Raw genomic sequence first — 19,029 nt, forward strand, 5'->3', positions numbered from 1 at the left:
TGTACACTTAGCATGGAAACAGTGGGAGCTACATAATGACTGTGCTAAAGCCATGGCTGAGAGGAAGTTCAGATGTCCTATCACTAGGGTTCTGGCCCATACTATGAAATATTGGACTTAATCTGAGGTGGCAGTTGATAGAAGCTACCCTGAACAACTGCTAAATCGAGGGTGTGGTGTCAAACTCAGCCCCCTTTCCCCCCCCCCAAAAAAAAGTGCTTTAAATGTACACAATATTAACATTCCTTAAGAACTTTAAAACAAGGGAAGAATGGGGAATAGATTGGAGAACAGATGACTATTTAAACTGTGTTTAAGGAGGGATCTGTAGACAACTGTGGTAGGCAGTAGTATGAACAAACATCCAAAGCAAACACGAATAGGGAAAGAAGGAACAGAGGCCCAGGTGGAGGTAAAATGATCAAAAACCACAAAAAGGACAATCTTGTACTTCATGTAGTTCAGGCAGCCCATGAAGGGGAGAATGGTGGAGAGAAGACTTGTCAGCTGTGTTTCAGATATAACAGAGGAGGGAAAGTTAGGAGGCCAAAAATACTTAATGTAGTCCAAATGAGATGACTACTGCATAAAGGATTAAGCAATGGTGATAGCAAGACAGTTGTATATCCATGATCTTAACAGCCTCAAGTGTCACATCTTGGTAAAACATTACATAGGCGGGAAGAAGAAAATGAGTACTTGTGGCACCTTAGAGACTAACCAATTTATTTGAGCATAAGCTTTCGTGAGCTACAGCTCACTTCATTGGATGCATACTGTGGAAACTGCAGAAGGTCTTGGACTGGACTTCAGAAGAAGACTTGGAAGGTCTTCTGCAGTTTCCACAGTATGCATCCGATGAAGTGAGCTGTAGCTCATGAAAGCTTATGCTCAAATAAATTGGTTAGTCTAAGGTGCCACAAGTACTCATTTTCTTTTTGCAAATACAAACTAACACAGCTGTTACTCTGAAACCTGTCATAGGAGGGAAGGAGAGCTAAGACCAGAATGACAGCCGTTGCAACCCTAGGAGACGATAAGGATAGAGTTCTAGCTATAGTACTTACACCAGAATATGAGCCTCTCAATAGTCCTTTGAGGTGAAGAACAAAGATTAGGTGACTTTGCCCAGCATCAGTCTGTCATGGAGAAGAGACTTGAATTTGGATCTCATGGTGCCCACATTAGCATCCTCACCAATAGAGCACCCTTCATTTCCAGTTGTCAGCTTGGGCTAATAGGAAGAAGTTTGAGATGACTGACAGCCAAGAGCTGCAGCTTCTAGACTTAGATGTGATTGATAGCTAGAAACAGATGAAAGAGGAAGAGAACTGAGGGATGCTAACCTTCTCCTCCACTTGTTCACAACATAGAAGACTAATAGTCAGCATGGTAGGAGAAGTAAGCCCTGAAAGCAAAAATGCAAAAGCAGCGAGTTACAGATTAAGAATAAAGACAAATTGCCTCTGTACTTGAGCAGGAAGAGGTCATTAGTGTTTCTTGATGAGGGTGGATCCCCTTAACATGGGAGATTCAAGGGGAAAGTCTAGGCAGTGTGTATCTAAAATAGAACTTGAACCCAAATTCTGATCTCATTTACACCAGTATTTGACAAAATTGGATTATACCTGACTTAGACTGGTACAAAAGATGAAAATGAAGCTCTAAATATCAGGGGAAAGCAAAGGCAAAATAAAGGACACTACTTGTGGGAAAATCCACTGTTCTTGTGCAGGGTGTAGAAGTTTAACTTCTGTCACATTAACATTTTGCTCTTACCCTCAATGGAAGAATGTGGAGCTATACTGTTTCATAGACATGTAGAGATGGAAGGGACCTGAAGAAGTCCAGTCCAAGCCTCTGTGCAGTGTCAGGACCAAATAAACCTATGGCATCATGAGTTATCCAAACTATTTTTTTTTTTTTAAACAAACTCCTTCAAATCAGAATTCCACAACCTCCTGTGGAAACACAGTCCAGAGCTTAACTAACCTTATTGATATTTTTTTCCTAATATCTAACCTAGGTCTTCCTTGCTGCAGATTAAGCCCATTACTACTTCCCATACTGAAAAGGACATGGGAAAACAACTGATCAGTGCCCTTTTATAATAGCTTAACATATTTGCATACTTTAAGTCTCCCCTCAGTCATCTTTTCTCAAGAAACATGCCCAGGTCTGTTTGTTACTTTTGTTCTCCTCCTCTGGACTCTCTCCAGTTTGTCCACATCTTTTACAGTGTGGCAACCAGAAATGGACCCAGTCTGCATCTATGGATGTAAATACATACGTTGAGACTTTTATAAAAAAGAGGAAGACTTATTGAGAGTCAGAGCACAGAACAAAGTACATCTTTCTGTAGGCTATATGCTATTCTAAGGAAGCCAGGAAACCTGAGGGAGCTTAACGTAATACTAAACAACTGTAATATAGTTTGTGTTAATTAGTATTTACTTTAAAAGTCGGCACTGGAAGACTAAATTGTAGTAGATTTAGATGCTCATCAATTTCAATCCCTTCTGTCCCTTTTACCTGTTTAGTTTAGGTACTCCTGTGCCACTGAAAATGGTTTTTGCTTAAACTTAACACCTTCCATGGCTAACCTATTTGGTCACTTCTGCTCATGCTAGAATTTGATAAAGATGTCAAACTAGTTACTAGGTGCATTTTAGGATCCAGCTAGCCTTTGCTCTTATACATTCCCATGTAAGCAACTGGGGGGTGTGCTGTATTATAAGAAGCAAAGGATATGTCTTACAAACTCACCTTATTTTCTCCATTACTGCTTTTCACAACAGTCCCATTCTTTTTAATTCAAGATAGCAGATGCTTTTAAGTTTTGGGGAAAAAATAATTTCATTTACCCTAATCCCACATGGAGTTCCATTTCACCACAGACCATTTTTTAATCAATGAGAATTCAAGTTTACATGCTTCTCACCTATCAGTGCTGACCAATAGACTCAAGTGTACTGTCCTTTTAGATTGTTATGCTTTTTCCTTCAGCATTGACTGGGAAGTGTTAATAGTAGAAAGCATACAGCTGTAACTTAAGAGTATGGACTTATTGACAATGGCACTACCATAGTACTTTCAGCTGGCAAGTATGCTACCATATTCAAGAAGTCAAAATAAGTCTAAATAAATGCATAATAACTTAAAATACAGGCCCATTCAAGGACACAGCTACTTTTCTCTATATCTGAGATAGGGAAGCTTGTCTCAAACTTTAAGCATGAACTAAGCTACAGAGACTTCATGGAGGGGAAATGCTTTAATCAAGACCACATTTAACTCCATGAGTTTCAGGTGAAAGCTGAACAAAGTCCAATTTTAAAAAGTGAAAAGGAAATCTTAACAGAAGCTAAAGCTTAGCTGCCAAAGTCTGGTACGCATAAAAATAAGTTAGTGTTAACAGGCTTCTTTTTAGATCATAGGAATCCATCGGCTGCTTGTCTATCTCTGTAAAAAGAAGGAAATTTCAGTGTTTGACAGTATACATTTATATACACTTAAGAGGCTTATTTACAATAGTAGACACAAGTAACAGCTTTGTTTTCCTGACAACACTAGTAGTCCCCCTTCCACTGAGTACAACTGCCAGTTGCTGAGTTTCTGAAAGTAGTATGTAAAAAGTCACTCTTGTTCATTTTAGAAACATTAAGCCAGTTTGCCATTGCTTAACCATAATGTTTGTTTACCTGTATAATCAGCAGTTTCTCAATCTTGTTCTGGATCTGTTCATAAACTTCATTAAACAGCTCCTCCTTTGATTTTGTTCCATCCAACGGAACTTAAAAATATTAAAGTGTTAAAATTGAGACATTTCTGAATAAAGACAAAAACATCCTGATAATAGGATTGTAATTCTAGGCTATTTTTTTTTTTTTTAAAATGGAGGCCAGGAACTAGACCAATCCCACAGAAGTTAACTGCCTTACATACACCACAAGTAGCACTGGTTCAAATCTACTCACTGAATTAAGTTATTTAAATTGTACCCTCTCTCCCAGAGCAGACATTAGAAAGACTTCCCTATACACTAGTTTTGAGCTTCCACCATCCAAGATACTTACCCACATCAACTTTGAGGTCTTCCATTATTTTCTTATGTTTAACATACATGGGCCAGACATGGCCATCAAACAATCCAGGAGGATCTGGTACAGTGTAGTTCCTTGAACTAGAGATTATAAAGACAGTGCTGTACATAAGTATTTCTTGTTACAAGTAGGAAGTCTAGATACAGCGTACTCAATCTCTTTACCCACCACCAAATCAAAACTAATTATCTTGACATTAATTCTCTGAAATGTTAAAGTTGATATTTCTTATGTATCAGCTGCAAAGAGATTGAAGACAAAACAGAATAATGAAGTGTGATATGACACTTATGTGAAGTTGCAGAAGTGACAGATTAAGATTCTCAGAACTCTTCATCAGCTGACCTTACTTACATATTAGTTCATATCAAGAATTGCTGTAGCTTTTGGACATCGTGCATTAAATTATGGCATAAAGCAGAAGAGAAGCTTTCATGTTTTGAACTTTGAAAGTGGCCAGTCCCTAGCGGAGGTAGGCCAAGCAGCTGTTTTCACCAGTGGAGCATAACCTGCTTTCAGGAAAAGGTAAGCTCCAGCAGTGCAAAGAGTGCTTTGCCTTCTTACAGGAGTTTGCACCAGTACTGCTATACCTGTAACTGAAATTTGGGCAAATCCCTCATGTAAACAAGGCCCAAAACCTTAGTTTCTGGTAAAGCAAGAAAGGGAAAAGATAACTGTCTATTAATTTTAAACAGCAGAGTACTGATGGGCAATTTTACAATTAAAGAAAACAATTCTCATTTAGGCAATTCTTAAATCCTAAAGACACAATAATGAAGACCATTGCAGAGATTGTCTGGAAAGCCATATTCCAAACAATTCAGACCTCACTGGTTCTTTTGCATCTCTCGTCCTTTGAGCTTTCAGCCCATTTTAGTGAAATATTGGCTTTTGGTACCATCTAGCACGTTTCTAGAACTTCGCAGGAACTTCTCAGATACCAAAGAGTATGCAACTAAATATCTAACCCAGTAAATCTAAGACTCTCTCGAGCATCCTCTCTACTACTGCCTGAACAAATAGAGCTTTATAAATAAAATGTAGTAATTACCAGATTACCTTATTGATTACTTTATTTAAGAAAAGCCTACCTCCTCCTCCTCTTGCATTCTTCATATGGAATGGAAAGAAAGTACCGATGGTTGAATATCTCAATCAATGGTCTGAAAAAGAAATTCTCTAGTTTTTGCACATTTTACAGCTGCTCTATTTAATCTGCATAAGAACTAAAGGTGAAACATTAGTAAGAGCATTAGTGGGGATTTTTACACCTTCCTAGGATTTCTGATTGGCAAGTGTCAGCAGGGTACCCAGTTACATGAGCTGTCTGCCAATGGTATGACAATTCCAATAACTTTAAGTGCCGCTTTAAAAAGTTAAGCATATAAATTTGTAAGTAGAGCTGAGTGAAGTTTTTCCAGACATGTGGTTTATTAATAAAAACTGCAGTTTCAGTCAACCTGAAACTATTTGCAAGTTTAACAATAATATGCCAAAGAGTTTTGGCCAAAATTCTCCCTCCCTCCCAGGACTCAGATGCTATTCACAAAATGGTGAGAGCAAGACAGGGTAGTTCCATAGGCGCGGGCTCCGTGGGTGCTCTGGGGCTGGAGCACCCATAGGGAAAAATTAGTGGGTCTCTGCATCCACCGGCATCTCTCCGCTCTGCCTCCTCCCCCTCCCCGAGCGTGCCGCACCCCACTTCTCCCCCTTCCCTCCCAGCGCTTGCTGCCGCGAAACAGCCGTTTTGCGCGGCAAGCGCTGTGAGGGAGGCAGTGCGCTCGGGGAAGAGGCAGGGCCAGGGAGTGGATTTGGGGAGGGGTCCAATAGGGGCAAGGAGGGGGCAGAGACTTTGGGGAAGGGGTGAGGTCGGGGGGCACAAGCACACACTGGCAGCAGGGAAAGTTGGCACCTATGGGTGGTTCAGTAGTAAGGGCATTAGCCTAGGACTTGAGAGACCCAAGTGGCACGTCATTTAGCTTCTCTGTGCCTCAATTCCATCTATAAAATAGGACTAATACTTCCCTAGCTCACAGGGGCATCGAAACAAAAAATAGAAGGTGAAATGCTTTTGAGATCTATTGATGAAAAACACTGTATAAGAGCTAGGTATGTACCTGTACCTTTAGCTTAGTGGTTACTATTAAGGTATGTCCTTCCTAATGACAATTATTCATTGAGGTAGAGAAAGTGAGAATTACCCTATAGTTTGGTGGCTGTGGCACTCAAAGGATGTGGGAGACCAATATTCAAGACCCTGCTCTAATGACCAATTACAGGAAGTGGAACAGTTTCAACGGGAGAGACTGAGAAACCTGCCACCAGCATATCCTATAGCCTGAGGGTCAGGAACTCTTCTGCAATGTGGAAGATCAATGTTCAAATCCCTTCTCCACATCAGGTAGAAGGGGGAATTGAATCTGGCCCCCCATATCCCAGCTGAGTTCCCTTATCACTTGACCAAAGTTTATGAGGGGAAACCACCTCCTCCTGACCTATTTCATTAATCTAGCCCTTTAAAAATGCCTGAAACAATATGTTCTGGGACAAATAGGATGTTTTGTATGACCCAATATGGATTTCTTTAAATTTGCCAACTATTTTTAAATATTTAGATTTGTTTCAAACCAATTTTGTATTTTTCAGAATTACCAGCAAACAGAAAAATCAGTCATTTGCCCAGCTCTAGTTTTAAGTATCACAGTTTGACTTCCTGCAACTTTACCTAATAGAAAACAAAATACATATCACCCCAGAATTACAATATCTGATAATTAGTAAGTCTTTAGTTACCTGTAAGTGTAAAGAAGAAAGCCTTCTACAATAAGAATATGGATTGTTTCATCTCTCTCTTCTGAATACTGTAGTATTTTGGCATCCAAGGTGTTATTGATGCCATGTGAGCGTTCAAACTTAATTGGGTTTTTCATCCAAGCATTGATGGTACTCATCATAGCTTCCATATCCAAGGCACTAAGAACTAGGACAAAAGCCCAGAAAAGTAATTGCAATGACTATCAGAAAAGTCATCTGAAGAAAAGCAACATGAACAGGATAGATATAACAGATAAGAGTTACAAGAGTTACAATTTCTACATGGAGGGTTCAATAAGCAGGGCCTTACCATCGTACTGTTTAAATCCATCTTCAACTTCTATATCGTCCTGGGGCTGAAACAGCGATAAAGAGAACTGCTTCAGTCTGACCAGCTATTGCAAAGCTCAACATTCATTTTAAAGCAAGATTAAAGATCTGAACTTCACTGGAAAACATCCCATTGCAGGCAAGTGCCTTAACCCACCACCAGGTTTGTTTGTGGCAAGATAAGAAGCAGTAACAAGACTGTGATAAAGCGCTTGGTTCCTTTATCTTCCCACTAGCATGGAGTGCTCCAAGAAAGTGGAAAGTCATCAGGAGGCTGCCCAGGAGCTTATCCACCAGCCACACAGCTGGCCCCAGCCCAGCCAGCCAGCAGCACAGGGTGTGCCAGTGACAAGCAACTTTGGCTATGAGCGGGAAGGGGAGCGTGGGGCCCAGGAATCACCTCATGTATAGGCTCCCACACAGGTCACTCACCTTGAAGAAGTCATCCTGATGCACCACCCCGCAGTTGGGCAGGGCCTGCATGAGCTTGTGGGTCAGCGTGGTCTTGCCTCCATTGGTGACCCTAGGGCAAGATAGGGACTGTTAGATCCTCAGGCCACGGGCACCACCAGCCCCGTGCGCGGACCTCGCCACCTCACTGGGGCAGCTGCAGCAGACCGCAAGCGGGAGGGAGGAGTCACCAGGGGCTCCTCATGAGCGTTCCCTCCCACAGCCCCCTCCCGGCCGCCCTTTCCCGAACGCCCCCATCCCCCGGCTGTCACCCGCCGATGCCGATGCTGATGTTCATGGTGCGGCAGCAAGCCGCCCGCGCGTCCCTTACAGCCTGTTGTTCCTATGGGGGGAGACGGAGCGGACAGGGGGTCCGGGAGCGGCCGCTGGTCCGAGCCGGGACCCGGAGGAGGAGACAGAGAGGGAGGGAAAGAAGCAGAAGAAGATGGGAGGGAAGAAACAAACGTCAACTACAGGTCAGCGCCATGGTCCCGGGAGAAGGGAGCAGCCGGGCTCGTTGGTACCGCAGCGAAGCGCTCCGCAAAAGGGGAAATCAACCGCCGCGCCGAGATTCCCTCACGCCGCTACACGCTCATTGGGCAGCGGGCCCACGACAACACACCGCGCCTACACAGTCTATACCCAATGAGAGCACAGCGCCGCCCACACTACAACACCCATTGGCTACCGGGGCTCCAGCCTCACCTACTGGTAACGCCGCACATATCCCGAAAAGCCCATTGCCCTGGCCATCTCGCTCTTTGTCCAATCAGAAAGCTGAACTGCACGTCTCCGCATCGTTCACGCCTCCGTGAGTTAGAAGGGCATGCCGTGGCTCCTCTCTTCAGGCCACGCCCCCCAAGGGGCTGGGAACCCTACCCGCTAGCGAAGTAGTTTGTTTAAACCGTGCCCCTAGCCGGGATGGAGCGGTCGGTGGCTGGAGGCAGCTGCGGGTCTGGGGAGAGGAGGAGAAGTGATTGGGGGATCCCCCAGTGCCAGCTTCATAGGGACTCTTCTGCCTTCCTGCTGAGTGCGTGCTGGGGGTCTTTGAGGGCTTGCAGAACACGGACCTGCTAATTCTAGCTGCAGGGGGAATCTGGCTCCCTAGGCAGTGCTTGGGGGAGCTGTGAAGAGGGGACTAGGGAGACCAGATGTCTTAATGTTATAGGGACAGTTCCAATGTTCAGGGTTTTGTCTTATATAGGCGCCTGTTGCCCTCTCCCATCCTGATTTTTCTTTCACACTTCCTATCTGGTCACCCTAGAGGGGAACCCCCAATCCCATCTGCATGGGAGAGCTAGGCAGAACTCACCTCACAGTGTCTGCTGCTTGCTTCGGAGAATTACTTTTATTATTATTTTATTCCAGTAGCAACCAGTGTCCTTAGTCAGTGTTGGGGCTCCAGGGTGCTTAGTAAGGTACAAACAAATCAGAAAAGACCTTGCCCCTGGCCTAAAGGATTTACAGTTTAAGGGATAGGTAGCAGAGGAAGGGACACAGGGACAGATTCACCCAGTTTCTAATACTAATGTTAGCTCTGACTATGGTCTGGGTACATTCCTTTGTGGCTGTGCCTCAGCTATAAAATGAGGATAATATCCATCACCTTGTTGGCACTGGAGTATTGTGAAGATTAATTAGTTAATGTTCCTGCAAAACAAGAATTAAATCTTACTACCATCATTATCACTTGTTGCTAGAAACACAGAGAGCATAATTCCAAAATACATTGTAGGGCTGAGCAGAAGCATAACTGAGTTCCATGCTATAAACGTACTCCTCTTCCAATATTAAGGTACTGAGTTAATCAGTCTGTACAGCAGCCTTACCTTTGTGCAAGAGTCTTAAAAATTTATACTCAGATGTGACTTTAAGAGAGCCACAAATGTATACTTTTAATAGCAGTGCACACATCTATCGGAGAATTGTGGTATGATGTGATGTGATGGCAAAGATGCCAAGAACCTTTCCTACACTGCTACCCCAGCAATACTCAAGTGATTATGTTACTATTAAACAAATCAAGTTACCAATTCACTTCAACAGGAGGAGAAAATGGAACCCCAAATTCCCAACACAGATGCAAAACTGTATCATCAGATCAACAGTAACTCTTAAGTTACAGCCCAAATAGAGCATATGTAAACAAGAACAGAAAGAAGCCAGAAACTGCCCCAAACCCAAAATTAGAAGGAAAAAATGAACACTTGCACAAAATTAGAAAAATCCAATGGAAAGTTTCAAAGCAAGAAATATTTATCTGGAAGTGTTGTAACTGAGGCTGGAACAACAGAAATAACTAGCACAGTAAAACTGTTTTTATTATTGGGCTTGAGGAAAACATGGTGCAGCTGCAGTTCTCAGTCAGACGATAACTTGAACGGACAGAGGGTTTTGTTTGTTTGTTTGTTTTAATGCCAGAGTGACACCTACTGTTTTCAAAATGTGCAACATGCTGACAAAGGTAAAAACAGCATAACACTTTCTACACCCTGGGATAACGTTTGTGCTGATTTATGCCCTTGAAACCAGTGAAGTTGTTAAATGAGCACTTAAGTACACTAGCAATGTGACCAGGAAGCAGACATGGTTTAGGGTTCTTAGCTCCTATAAAATCATAGAGTTAGAAGGGACTACAAGGGTCATCTAGTCTAACCCCTTGCCAAAATGGGGATTACAGTCCTGAATCTTAAAAGAATTAAAAATGAACTATTGACTAGGAGAGGATATAGAATGTTGACATTGGTGAGGTTCTGTGGCAGTTGGAGTTTGTCGCTTGGATTCCAACAGTCAATTCTTGGACTCTTGGGTTGTGGAAGCTTTGCAGGGAGGGGAGAGAGACTGCAGAAGGAATGGGGTTAGCCTTAAGTTACACCCTCTTTTTAGTAGCTTTTTTGCTACTCCTCCTTCAGCCCTCTCAGTGTACTCATTTTGTGCATTGTGGACGAGATTTTCAACAACAATTGTGTGACTGGAAAGTCTTTGGGACTTTTACTTTTTGGATTTTCACTTTTGAAAATCCTACTCTATCTAGGCACATATATAATCTCCATCACTGTAATTTCTGAATGCCTCCTAAGTATTTGAAAACAGAAATAATGGTTTTTTTCTTTCTCTCCCTTCCTAGACTATAGGAGAATGCCAACTCAGGATAAGTTACACTACTTTCCTATTTACACCCACTTACCCCCATTTTATCAGCAATTTACATGCAGGCTAGGTACTTATATAGCTGCCATCACTGTAGTATCCAAGCACCTAACAAATAATGAATTTATCCTCACAATGTCTCTCTGAGATAGGGAAAGATAATTCTAATTTTACACATGGGGAACTGAGGCACAGAGAGATTAATAAATGACTTGTCACACAAAGGTGGGAGGGTCCCAGAGCTTAGGTTCCAGCTGAGCCTGGAAGTCTACACAGCTATGAAATAGCCCCACAGCCCAAGCCCCACAAGCCTGAGTTGGCTGGCATGGGCCAGCTGTGGATTCTTTGCTGCGTAGGCATACCCTTAATAGCCATACCACCATCTTTTCTTTCTCCACACTTCTATTTATATCTCCTGAATATGGTGGTCCACTGATATGATTCTGGGAGGCCAAGTTACAGGTGCCTGAGCATAACTGAAGGGAGGATTTGATCCTCAGAGTACTTGATTACATTATACCTTTTATCATAAAGCTATAGCAAGGAAGACTGGTTTTGTGGCCAACGCATAGGGTTAGATATCAGTCTATGTGAATCATTCTTGTGCTTTAGTTTGCCCATTTATACAGTGCGGTAAATGATACTTGCTTTTCTCACAGGGAGTTATGGAGCTTCAATTGTCAGCGATGGTTTAATTCTCAGATACTATGGTGATCAGTACCACAGAAATGCCTACAAATAACATTATAAGTAAGGAGAAAAGGAGTACTTGTGGCACCTTAGCGACTAACCAATTTATTTGAGCATGAGCTTTCGTGAGCTACAGCTCACTTCATCAGATGCATACCGTGGAAACTGTAGCAGACTTTATATATACACAGAGAATATGAAACAATACCTCCTCCCACCCCACTGTCCTGCTGGTAATAGCTTATCTAAAGTGATCATCAGGTGGGCCATTTCCAGCACAAATCCAGGTTTTCTCACCCTCCACCTCCCCACACAAATTCACTCTCCTGCTGGTGCTAGCCCATCCAAAGTGACAACTCTTTACATAATCAAGTCGGGCTATTTCCTGCACAAATCCAGGTTTTCTCACATCCCCCCCCACCCCCATACACACACAAACTCACTCTCCTGCTGGTAATAGCTCATCTAAACTGACCACTCTCCAAGTTTAAATCCAAGTTAAACCAGAACATCTGGGGGGGGGGGGGTAGAAAAAAACAAGAGGAACCAGGCTACCTTGCATAATGACTTAGCCACTCCCAGTCTCTATTTAAGCCTAAATTAATAGTATCCAATTTGCAAATGAATTCCAATTCAGCAGTTTCTCGCTGGAGTCTGGATTTGAAGTTTTTTTGTTTTAAGATAGCGACCTTCATGTCTGTGATTGCGTGACCAGAGAGATTGAAGTGTTCTCCGACTGGTTTATGAATGTTATAATTCTTGACATCTGATTTGTGTCCATTTATTCTTTTACGTAGAGACTGTCCAGTTTGACCAATGTACATGGCAGAGGGGCATTGCTGGCACATGATGGCATATATCACATTGGTGGATGTGCAGGTGAACGAGCCTCTGACAGTGTGGCTGATGTTATTAGGCCCTGTGATGGTGTCCCCTGAATAGATATGTGGGCACAATTGGCAACGGGCTTTGTTGCAAGGATAAGTTCCTGGGTTAGTGGTTCTGTTGTGTGGTATGTGGTTGTTGGTGAGTATTTGCTTCAGGTTGCGGGGCTGTCTGTAGGCAAGGACTGGCCTGTCTCCCAAGACTTGTGAGAGTAAGGGTAGCTCCTTAACTTAACCTAAAAAGGTTCTAGTCCCATTTTAAACTGTGTAGAATTATGTTTATTATTGAGAAGATTGTAAAGCAACTTCTGGGGACTTCTACAATCTAGTTGCAAGAGATGTAGGGGGGAGGTAACAAAGTGGGAATCTTGACCCAGAACACTTCTGAAAAGCAAATGGAATCTGGAAGCAATTTCATGCCAAAAGAAATTAGATACCTTTATTTTTCCTTTGGTCATTTTTATTTTATTTTGTTTTTCCTACTTTATTAGATTACTTAGACTTCCCTGCCTCCCCTGCACTGAGTTTCTGAAGGAAACAGTTCCTGTGTGTGCCTGGACTTTCTCTCTCTCTACACTTTTGTTTTCCTCATCTCTCAGTTTTCTCTCTCCACTATTGGCTTTAATGTCTTCTCTTCCTTCTATTATTCACAGTCCTTTCCCCCTCCCCCATGGCTGTAGGAATCACTGCTGAATTTCAGAAGGCACTTCATCATTCCCAAATTCTGCTGTCAGATCTAGCCTATTTGCTAAAGACAGTAGATTCTGAGGGACAAAAAATAAGAAAACAGGGAGTGAAGTGAGGGTCTTAATTCCAAATAAGAGTACTGGACTGGGACACTGAGCAGGCAATTCCAGACATCGCCCTCTGCATTGTGAAGGAGTCCAAGGTTCAGATTATTGAACGGAGACACTGAGCAGAAAACTCCAGACAGCACCTACTGCTCTGCCAAGGAGACCAACAAGCCAGTGAATGCCACCCAGAAAAACTCTGCCCAGATATATGAGATAAGTAAAGATCAAATGTTGTAGACATCCTCCCTATTGAGCTTCCTCCTTCTGGACTGATAGATGGCCATCTTGGCCAAAACCAGGAGGAAGTTCATGAAATTTGTGGGGCCATAGATGGGGTGCACAAAAACAAGGAGATGTGTGGAAAAGTGCAGCCAGAATCTCAGCAGAAGGTTCTGGAGGAACCAAAACGGGGTTGCAACCTGATGTGCACTAGGTAGACATGCACCAGTGTTTCCCTCGTGCTGTAAAAGGGACAAGTATCAGTAGATTCTATTAACTGTGCCAGCAACATGCCTGTGCTCATGGCTCCATGGAGGAGCTGCCAATTTATGTCCCCAGTGAGCCATGGAACCAGGATGGAATTTTAATCCCCTTTCCTTCCTGGGTTACTCAGGAGCAGGCAAATCTCATCTGTTGCCTAGGCACCTTACATTATTAAGGATAATAGAGATCCTGGGGGTCCCAGCTGAGAATCTGCTAGTCATCCATCTGCAGTGATCCTCTTACTCCTATGAATATTTATAGCCAATGCCTCCACCTAGACAGGCACTGTATACACCCGTGAATCTATCTTGGTTGGGTCAGCTAATCGCTGCAGCTTTCAACAGCAAGTTGCAACATAAACCTGACCAACACTCTTGGCATTATATACTGATCCATTCTAACCCTAAGTGCTCACTCTCCCTATGCTTATAGTCTTGGGCTCTCGCTTGCAGTGGTGTGCTGAGTGAGTGGGAATTCAGGCCTGCACTTTGTAAGTCCAGCAGAGGCAGTCCAGGTGAAACAAGGAGTGAGGCAATTTTGTATTGTGACCAACTTAGGTTGCACAGCACTAGCTGGCAGTAACAGTTTTTATATTACAGAGCAAGAGCATAGGGTTAATTCACATTTTCCTCAGTTGTCTGTAAGCCAAACTCAGATCTGCTGCACAATCAACAGTCTCCAGCTTCCTCTATCAATGCCTACTTGTGGGGAAGGCATCCCTGAGGTAGGGCTCTGTGCTAGCCAGTTGTCAGCTGTAGTGTAGTCTTAACCGTAGTCGAGTGTCTTCAACCCTGGCAACTCAACAACAGGGACTTTGTCACATAAAGAAGTATGGATTGGATGAATGGACTATAAGGTGGATAGAAAGCTGGCTAGATCATCAGGCTCAACGGGTAGTGATCAATGGCTCGATGTCTAGTTGGCAGCCGGTATCAAGCGGAGTGCCCCAGGGGTTGGTCCTGGGGCTAGTTTTGTTCAACATCTTCATTAATGATCTGGATGATGGAATGGATTGCACTCTCATCAAGTTCAGGTAGATATGCTGGAAGGTAGGGATAGGGTCCCGAGTGACTGAGACAAATTGGAGGATCGGGCCAAAAGAAATCTGATGAGGTTCAACAAGGACCAGTGCAGAGTCCTGCACTTAGGACGGAAGAATCCCATGCACTGCTACAGGCTGGGGACCGACTGGCTAAGCGGCAGTTCTGCAGAAAAGGACCTGGGGATTATAGTGGACGAGAAGCTGGATATGAGTCAACAGTGTGCCCTTGTTGCCAAGAAGGCTAATGGCATATTGGGTTGCATTAGTAGGAGCATTGCCAGCAGATCAAGGGAAGTGATTATTCCCCTCTATTTGGCACTGGTGAGGCCAGATCTGGAGTATTGCATCCAGTTTTGGGGCCCCCGCTACAGAAGTGATGTGGACAAACTGGAGAGAGTCCAGCAGGGGGCAACAAAAATGGTTAGGGGGCTGGGGCACAAGACTTATGAGGAGAGGCTGAGGGAACTGGGCTTATTTAGTCTGCAGAAGAGAAGAGGGAGGCGGGATTTGATAGCAGCCTTCAACTATCTGAAGGGTGGTTCCAAAGACGATGTAACTAGACTGTTCTCAATGGTGGCAGATGACAGAACAAGGAGCAATGGTCTCAAGTTGCAGTGGGGGTGGTCTAAGTTGGATATTAGGAAAAACTATTTCACTAGGAGGGTTGTGAAGCACTGGAATGGGTTACCTAGGGAGGTGGTGGAATCTCCATCCTTAGAGGTTTGTAAGGCCCTGCTTGACAAAGCCCTGGCTGGGATGATTTAGTTGGGGTTGATCCTGCTTTGAGCAGGGGTTTGGACTAGATGACCTCCTGAGGTCTCTTCCAACCCTAATCTTCTATGATTCTATGATCTTCTCCTCAGCCCAGACCCAAAGGGGAGTATCAGCTCTCTGTTCCAACTCCCTGCACACAAAATGGAGGATGCCAATACCCTGCAGCAGTATCTGACTCAGACAACTCAGCTCAGTCCAACAGGGCACCCAGCACTGCATCATGGAACTTGCAATCCTTCAAAGACAGCATATAGTACACAGAGGTCTATCTAATCAGGTTACCTCTGAAAGATTCAGAGGTTCCATGTGGAGGGAATGTGAAGCAACTGAAAAAGTGAAAAATACCTCCTCAATTTGAAAGGGGAGTTTGTCTTGTGGTGCTTGTGTGGGGTTTGTTTTTGCTTTTGGTGGTGGTGTTTGGGTGTGGTTTGTGTTTCCCTGATTAACAGGATTTAGGTGGGAAGGCTATGACAGATTCAGAGGTGGCAGTGGGAGTGACCCATGTAGCAGATGACACAATGAAGATGACTGGATGTGGAAGCTGTGGTATGTACATGATCCTGGAGGGGGCACCTGGTAAGAGTTTTGTCTGCATGAAATGCCGTCTGATAGAGCTGATGGAGGAAAAGATTAGAGGTTTGGAGATGCAGATGGAAAGTCTGGTAGAGTTTAGGAAGGGGTTTGAGCAGATTATGGAGCAAAGACATGAGGTGTCTGAAGGGAAAAGCTCAGACTTGCAGATGGAAGCAGGACTAGGGAATTCTGAGGGGAGACTGGGTGAGGAAAGTGGTCAGTGGAAGCATGTGACTAAAAGAACTAGGCAGAGGAAAAGACGGGCTAGTGAAGGAGAAATAGAGCTTCAGAATAGGTTTGCAGAGTTGGAAAATGACGAAGGGGCTCAGCAGGTAGTCACTGAAGGTGACAGGGCAAGGAAGAAGAGAAGAGCGGTTAGTCCTATAGGAAAAGGGGAAGAGTTAATGGAGATTACACCAAATATGAGCCCCAGGAGGATACAGGATGGGTTAAAAAGGATTACAAGGGAGAATGGGAATGGAAAGAACTTGCAGCCAGAGGGAACAGGGGATAGACTGGAGAATAGCACCGTCACTAGGAAAAGGCAGGTCTATGTGATTGGGGACTCTTTACTGAGAAGAATAGATAGGCCTGTGACCAGAGCTGATCCAGAAAATAGGAGGGTGTGCTGTCTTCCAGGTGCTAAGATACGGGATGTAGACCTGAGGTTGAAAAGGATTCTAAAGGGAGCGGGAAAGAATCCCCTAATTATCCTTCATGTGGGAACAAATGATACGGCTAGATTCTCGCTGGAAAGTATTAAGGGAGACTATGCTAGGTTGGGGAGGACGCTTAAGGAAATTGAGGCTCAGGTGATCTTTAGTGGGATTCTGCCTGTTCCTAGAGAAGGGCAACAAAGGTGTGACAAGATTATGACTATCAATAGATGGCTTAGGCAGTGGTGCTATAAGGAGGGCTTTGGGATGTATGGTCATTGGGAGGCATTCATGGATAGAGGACAGTTCTCTCGGGATGGACTTCATCTGAGTAGGGAAGGAAATAGACTTCTAGGATGGAGGTTGGCACAACTGATTAAGAGAGCTTTAAACTAGGAATTTGGGGGAGATGGTTGGGAGATGTCCAGGTAATCTCCACGCCAGAATTTAGCATAGAGTGGAAAGAAAATGAAGTAAGAGTGGATACAGCTGTAGGTAGGAGGAAGGGCAGTGTAGATACAAGTCTAATAGGTTATACTGGTAGTAAAATAACCGTGCCTAATAGGGTACAGAATGTGAGTGAGGCCAAACAGCAAAAATTAAGATGTTTGTACACTAATGCAAGGAGCCTAGGTAATAAAATGGAGGAACTAGAGTTACTGGTGCAGGAAGTGAAACCAGATATTATAGGTATAACAGAGACCTGGTGGAATAGTAGTCATGACTGGGCTACAGGTATTGAAGGGTATGTGCTGTTTAGGAAAGACCGAAATAAAGGTAAAGGCGGTGGAGTAGCACTGTATATCAATGATGAGATAGAATGTAAAGAAATAAGAAGCGATGAAATGGATATGACTGAGTCTGTCTGGGCAACAATTAAATTGGGGAAGAAAACTATTAGAGCCTCCCCTGGGATAGTGCTTGGGGTGTGCTATAGACCGCCGGGATCTAATTTGGATATGGATAGAGCCCTTTTTAATGTTTTTAATAAAGTAAATACTAATGGAAACTGTGTGATCATGGGAGACTTTAACTTCCCAGATATAGACTGGAGGACGAGTGCTAGTAATAATAATAGGGCTCAGATTTTCCTAGATGTGATAGCTGATGGATTCCTTCAGCAAGTAGTTGCTGAACCGACTAGAGGGGATGCCATTTTAGATTTGGTCTTGGTGAGTAATGAGGACCTCATAGAGGAAATGGTTGTAGGGGATAATCTTGGCTCAAGTGATCATGAGCTAATTCAGTTCAAACTGAATGGAAGGATTAACAAAAATAAATCTGCAACTAGGATTTTTGATTTCAAAAGGGCTGACTTTCAAAAATTAAGGAAATTAGTTAGGGAAGTGGATTGGACTGAAGAATTTATGGGTTTAAAGGTAGAGGAGGCCTGGGATTATTTTAAATTAAAGCTGCAGAAGCTATCGGAAGCCTGCATCCCAAGAAAGGGGAAAAAATTCATAGGCAGGAGTTGTAGACCAAGCTGGATGAGCAAGCATCTTAGAGAGGTAATTAAGAAAAAGCAGAAAGCATATAGGGAGTGGAAGAAGGGAGGGATCAGTAAGGAAAGCTACCTTATTGAGGTCAGAATATGTAGGGATAAAGTGAGACAGGCTAAAAGTCAAGTAGAGTTGGACCTTGCAAAGGGAATTAAAACCAATAGTAAAAGGTTCTATAGTCATATAAATAGGAAGAAAACAAAGAAAGAAGTGGGACCGCTAAAAACTGAGGATGGAGTGGAGGTCAAGGATAATCTAGGCATGGCCCAATATCTAAACAAATACTTTGCCTCAGTCTTTAATAAGACTAAAGAGGATCTTAGGGATAATGGTAGCATGATAAATGGGAATGAGGATATGGAGGTAGACATCACCATATCTGAGGTAGAAGCGAAACTCAAACAGCTTAATGGGACTAAATCGGGGGGCCCAGATAATCTTCATCCAAGAATATTAAAAGAATTGGCACAAGAAATTGCAAGCCCATTAGCAAGAATTTTTAATGAATCTGTAAACTCAGGGGTTGTACCGTATGATTGGAGAATTGCTAACATAGTTCCTATTTTTAAGAAAGGGAAAAAAAGTGATCCAAGTAATTATAGGCCTGTTAGTTTGACATCTGTAGTATGCAAGGTCTTGGAAAAAATTTTGAAGGAGAAGGTAGTTAAGGACATTGAAGTCAATGGTAAATGGGACAAAATACAACATGGTTTTACAAAAGGTAGATCGTGCCAAACCAACCTGATCTCCTTCTTTGAGAGAGTAACAGATTTTTTAGATAAAGGAA

General features: G+C 43.2%; 1 protein-coding gene across 4 annotated transcripts; it reads right to left on the bottom strand.

Moving 5' to 3' along the window:
* Positions 1-3,259: 3,259 nt before the first annotated feature.
* NMRK2 (nicotinamide riboside kinase 2) lies at positions 3,260-8,305 on the bottom strand. 4 transcript variants are annotated; one of them, XM_075133127.1, is made up of 8 exons: positions 8,172-8,305; positions 7,680-7,770; positions 7,228-7,273; positions 6,897-7,083; positions 5,195-5,266; positions 4,077-4,183; positions 3,702-3,793; positions 3,260-3,462 (listed from the first exon to the last, which is right to left on the bottom strand). In XM_075133127.1, exons 2-8 carry the CDS (start codon positions 7,728-7,730, stop codon positions 3,457-3,459), a joined length of 561 nt encoding a protein of 186 aa, XP_074989228.1. In that variant the 5' UTR covers positions 7,731-7,770; positions 8,172-8,305; the 3' UTR covers positions 3,260-3,456. The 4 variants fall into 4 exon arrangements, with proteins under 4 accessions (XP_074989228.1, XP_074989231.1, XP_048723102.1 ...); XM_075133130.1 differs by having other exon boundaries at positions 8,163-8,269; XM_048867145.2 differs by having other exon boundaries at positions 7,970-8,262.
* Between the last annotated feature and the right edge of the window lie 10,724 nt (positions 8,306-19,029).

This window comes from Caretta caretta, chromosome 10 (genome assembly GCF_965140235.1).
Source record: "Caretta caretta isolate rCarCar2 chromosome 10, rCarCar1.hap1, whole genome shotgun sequence".
NCBI lineage: Eukaryota > Metazoa > Chordata > Testudines > Cheloniidae > Caretta > Caretta caretta.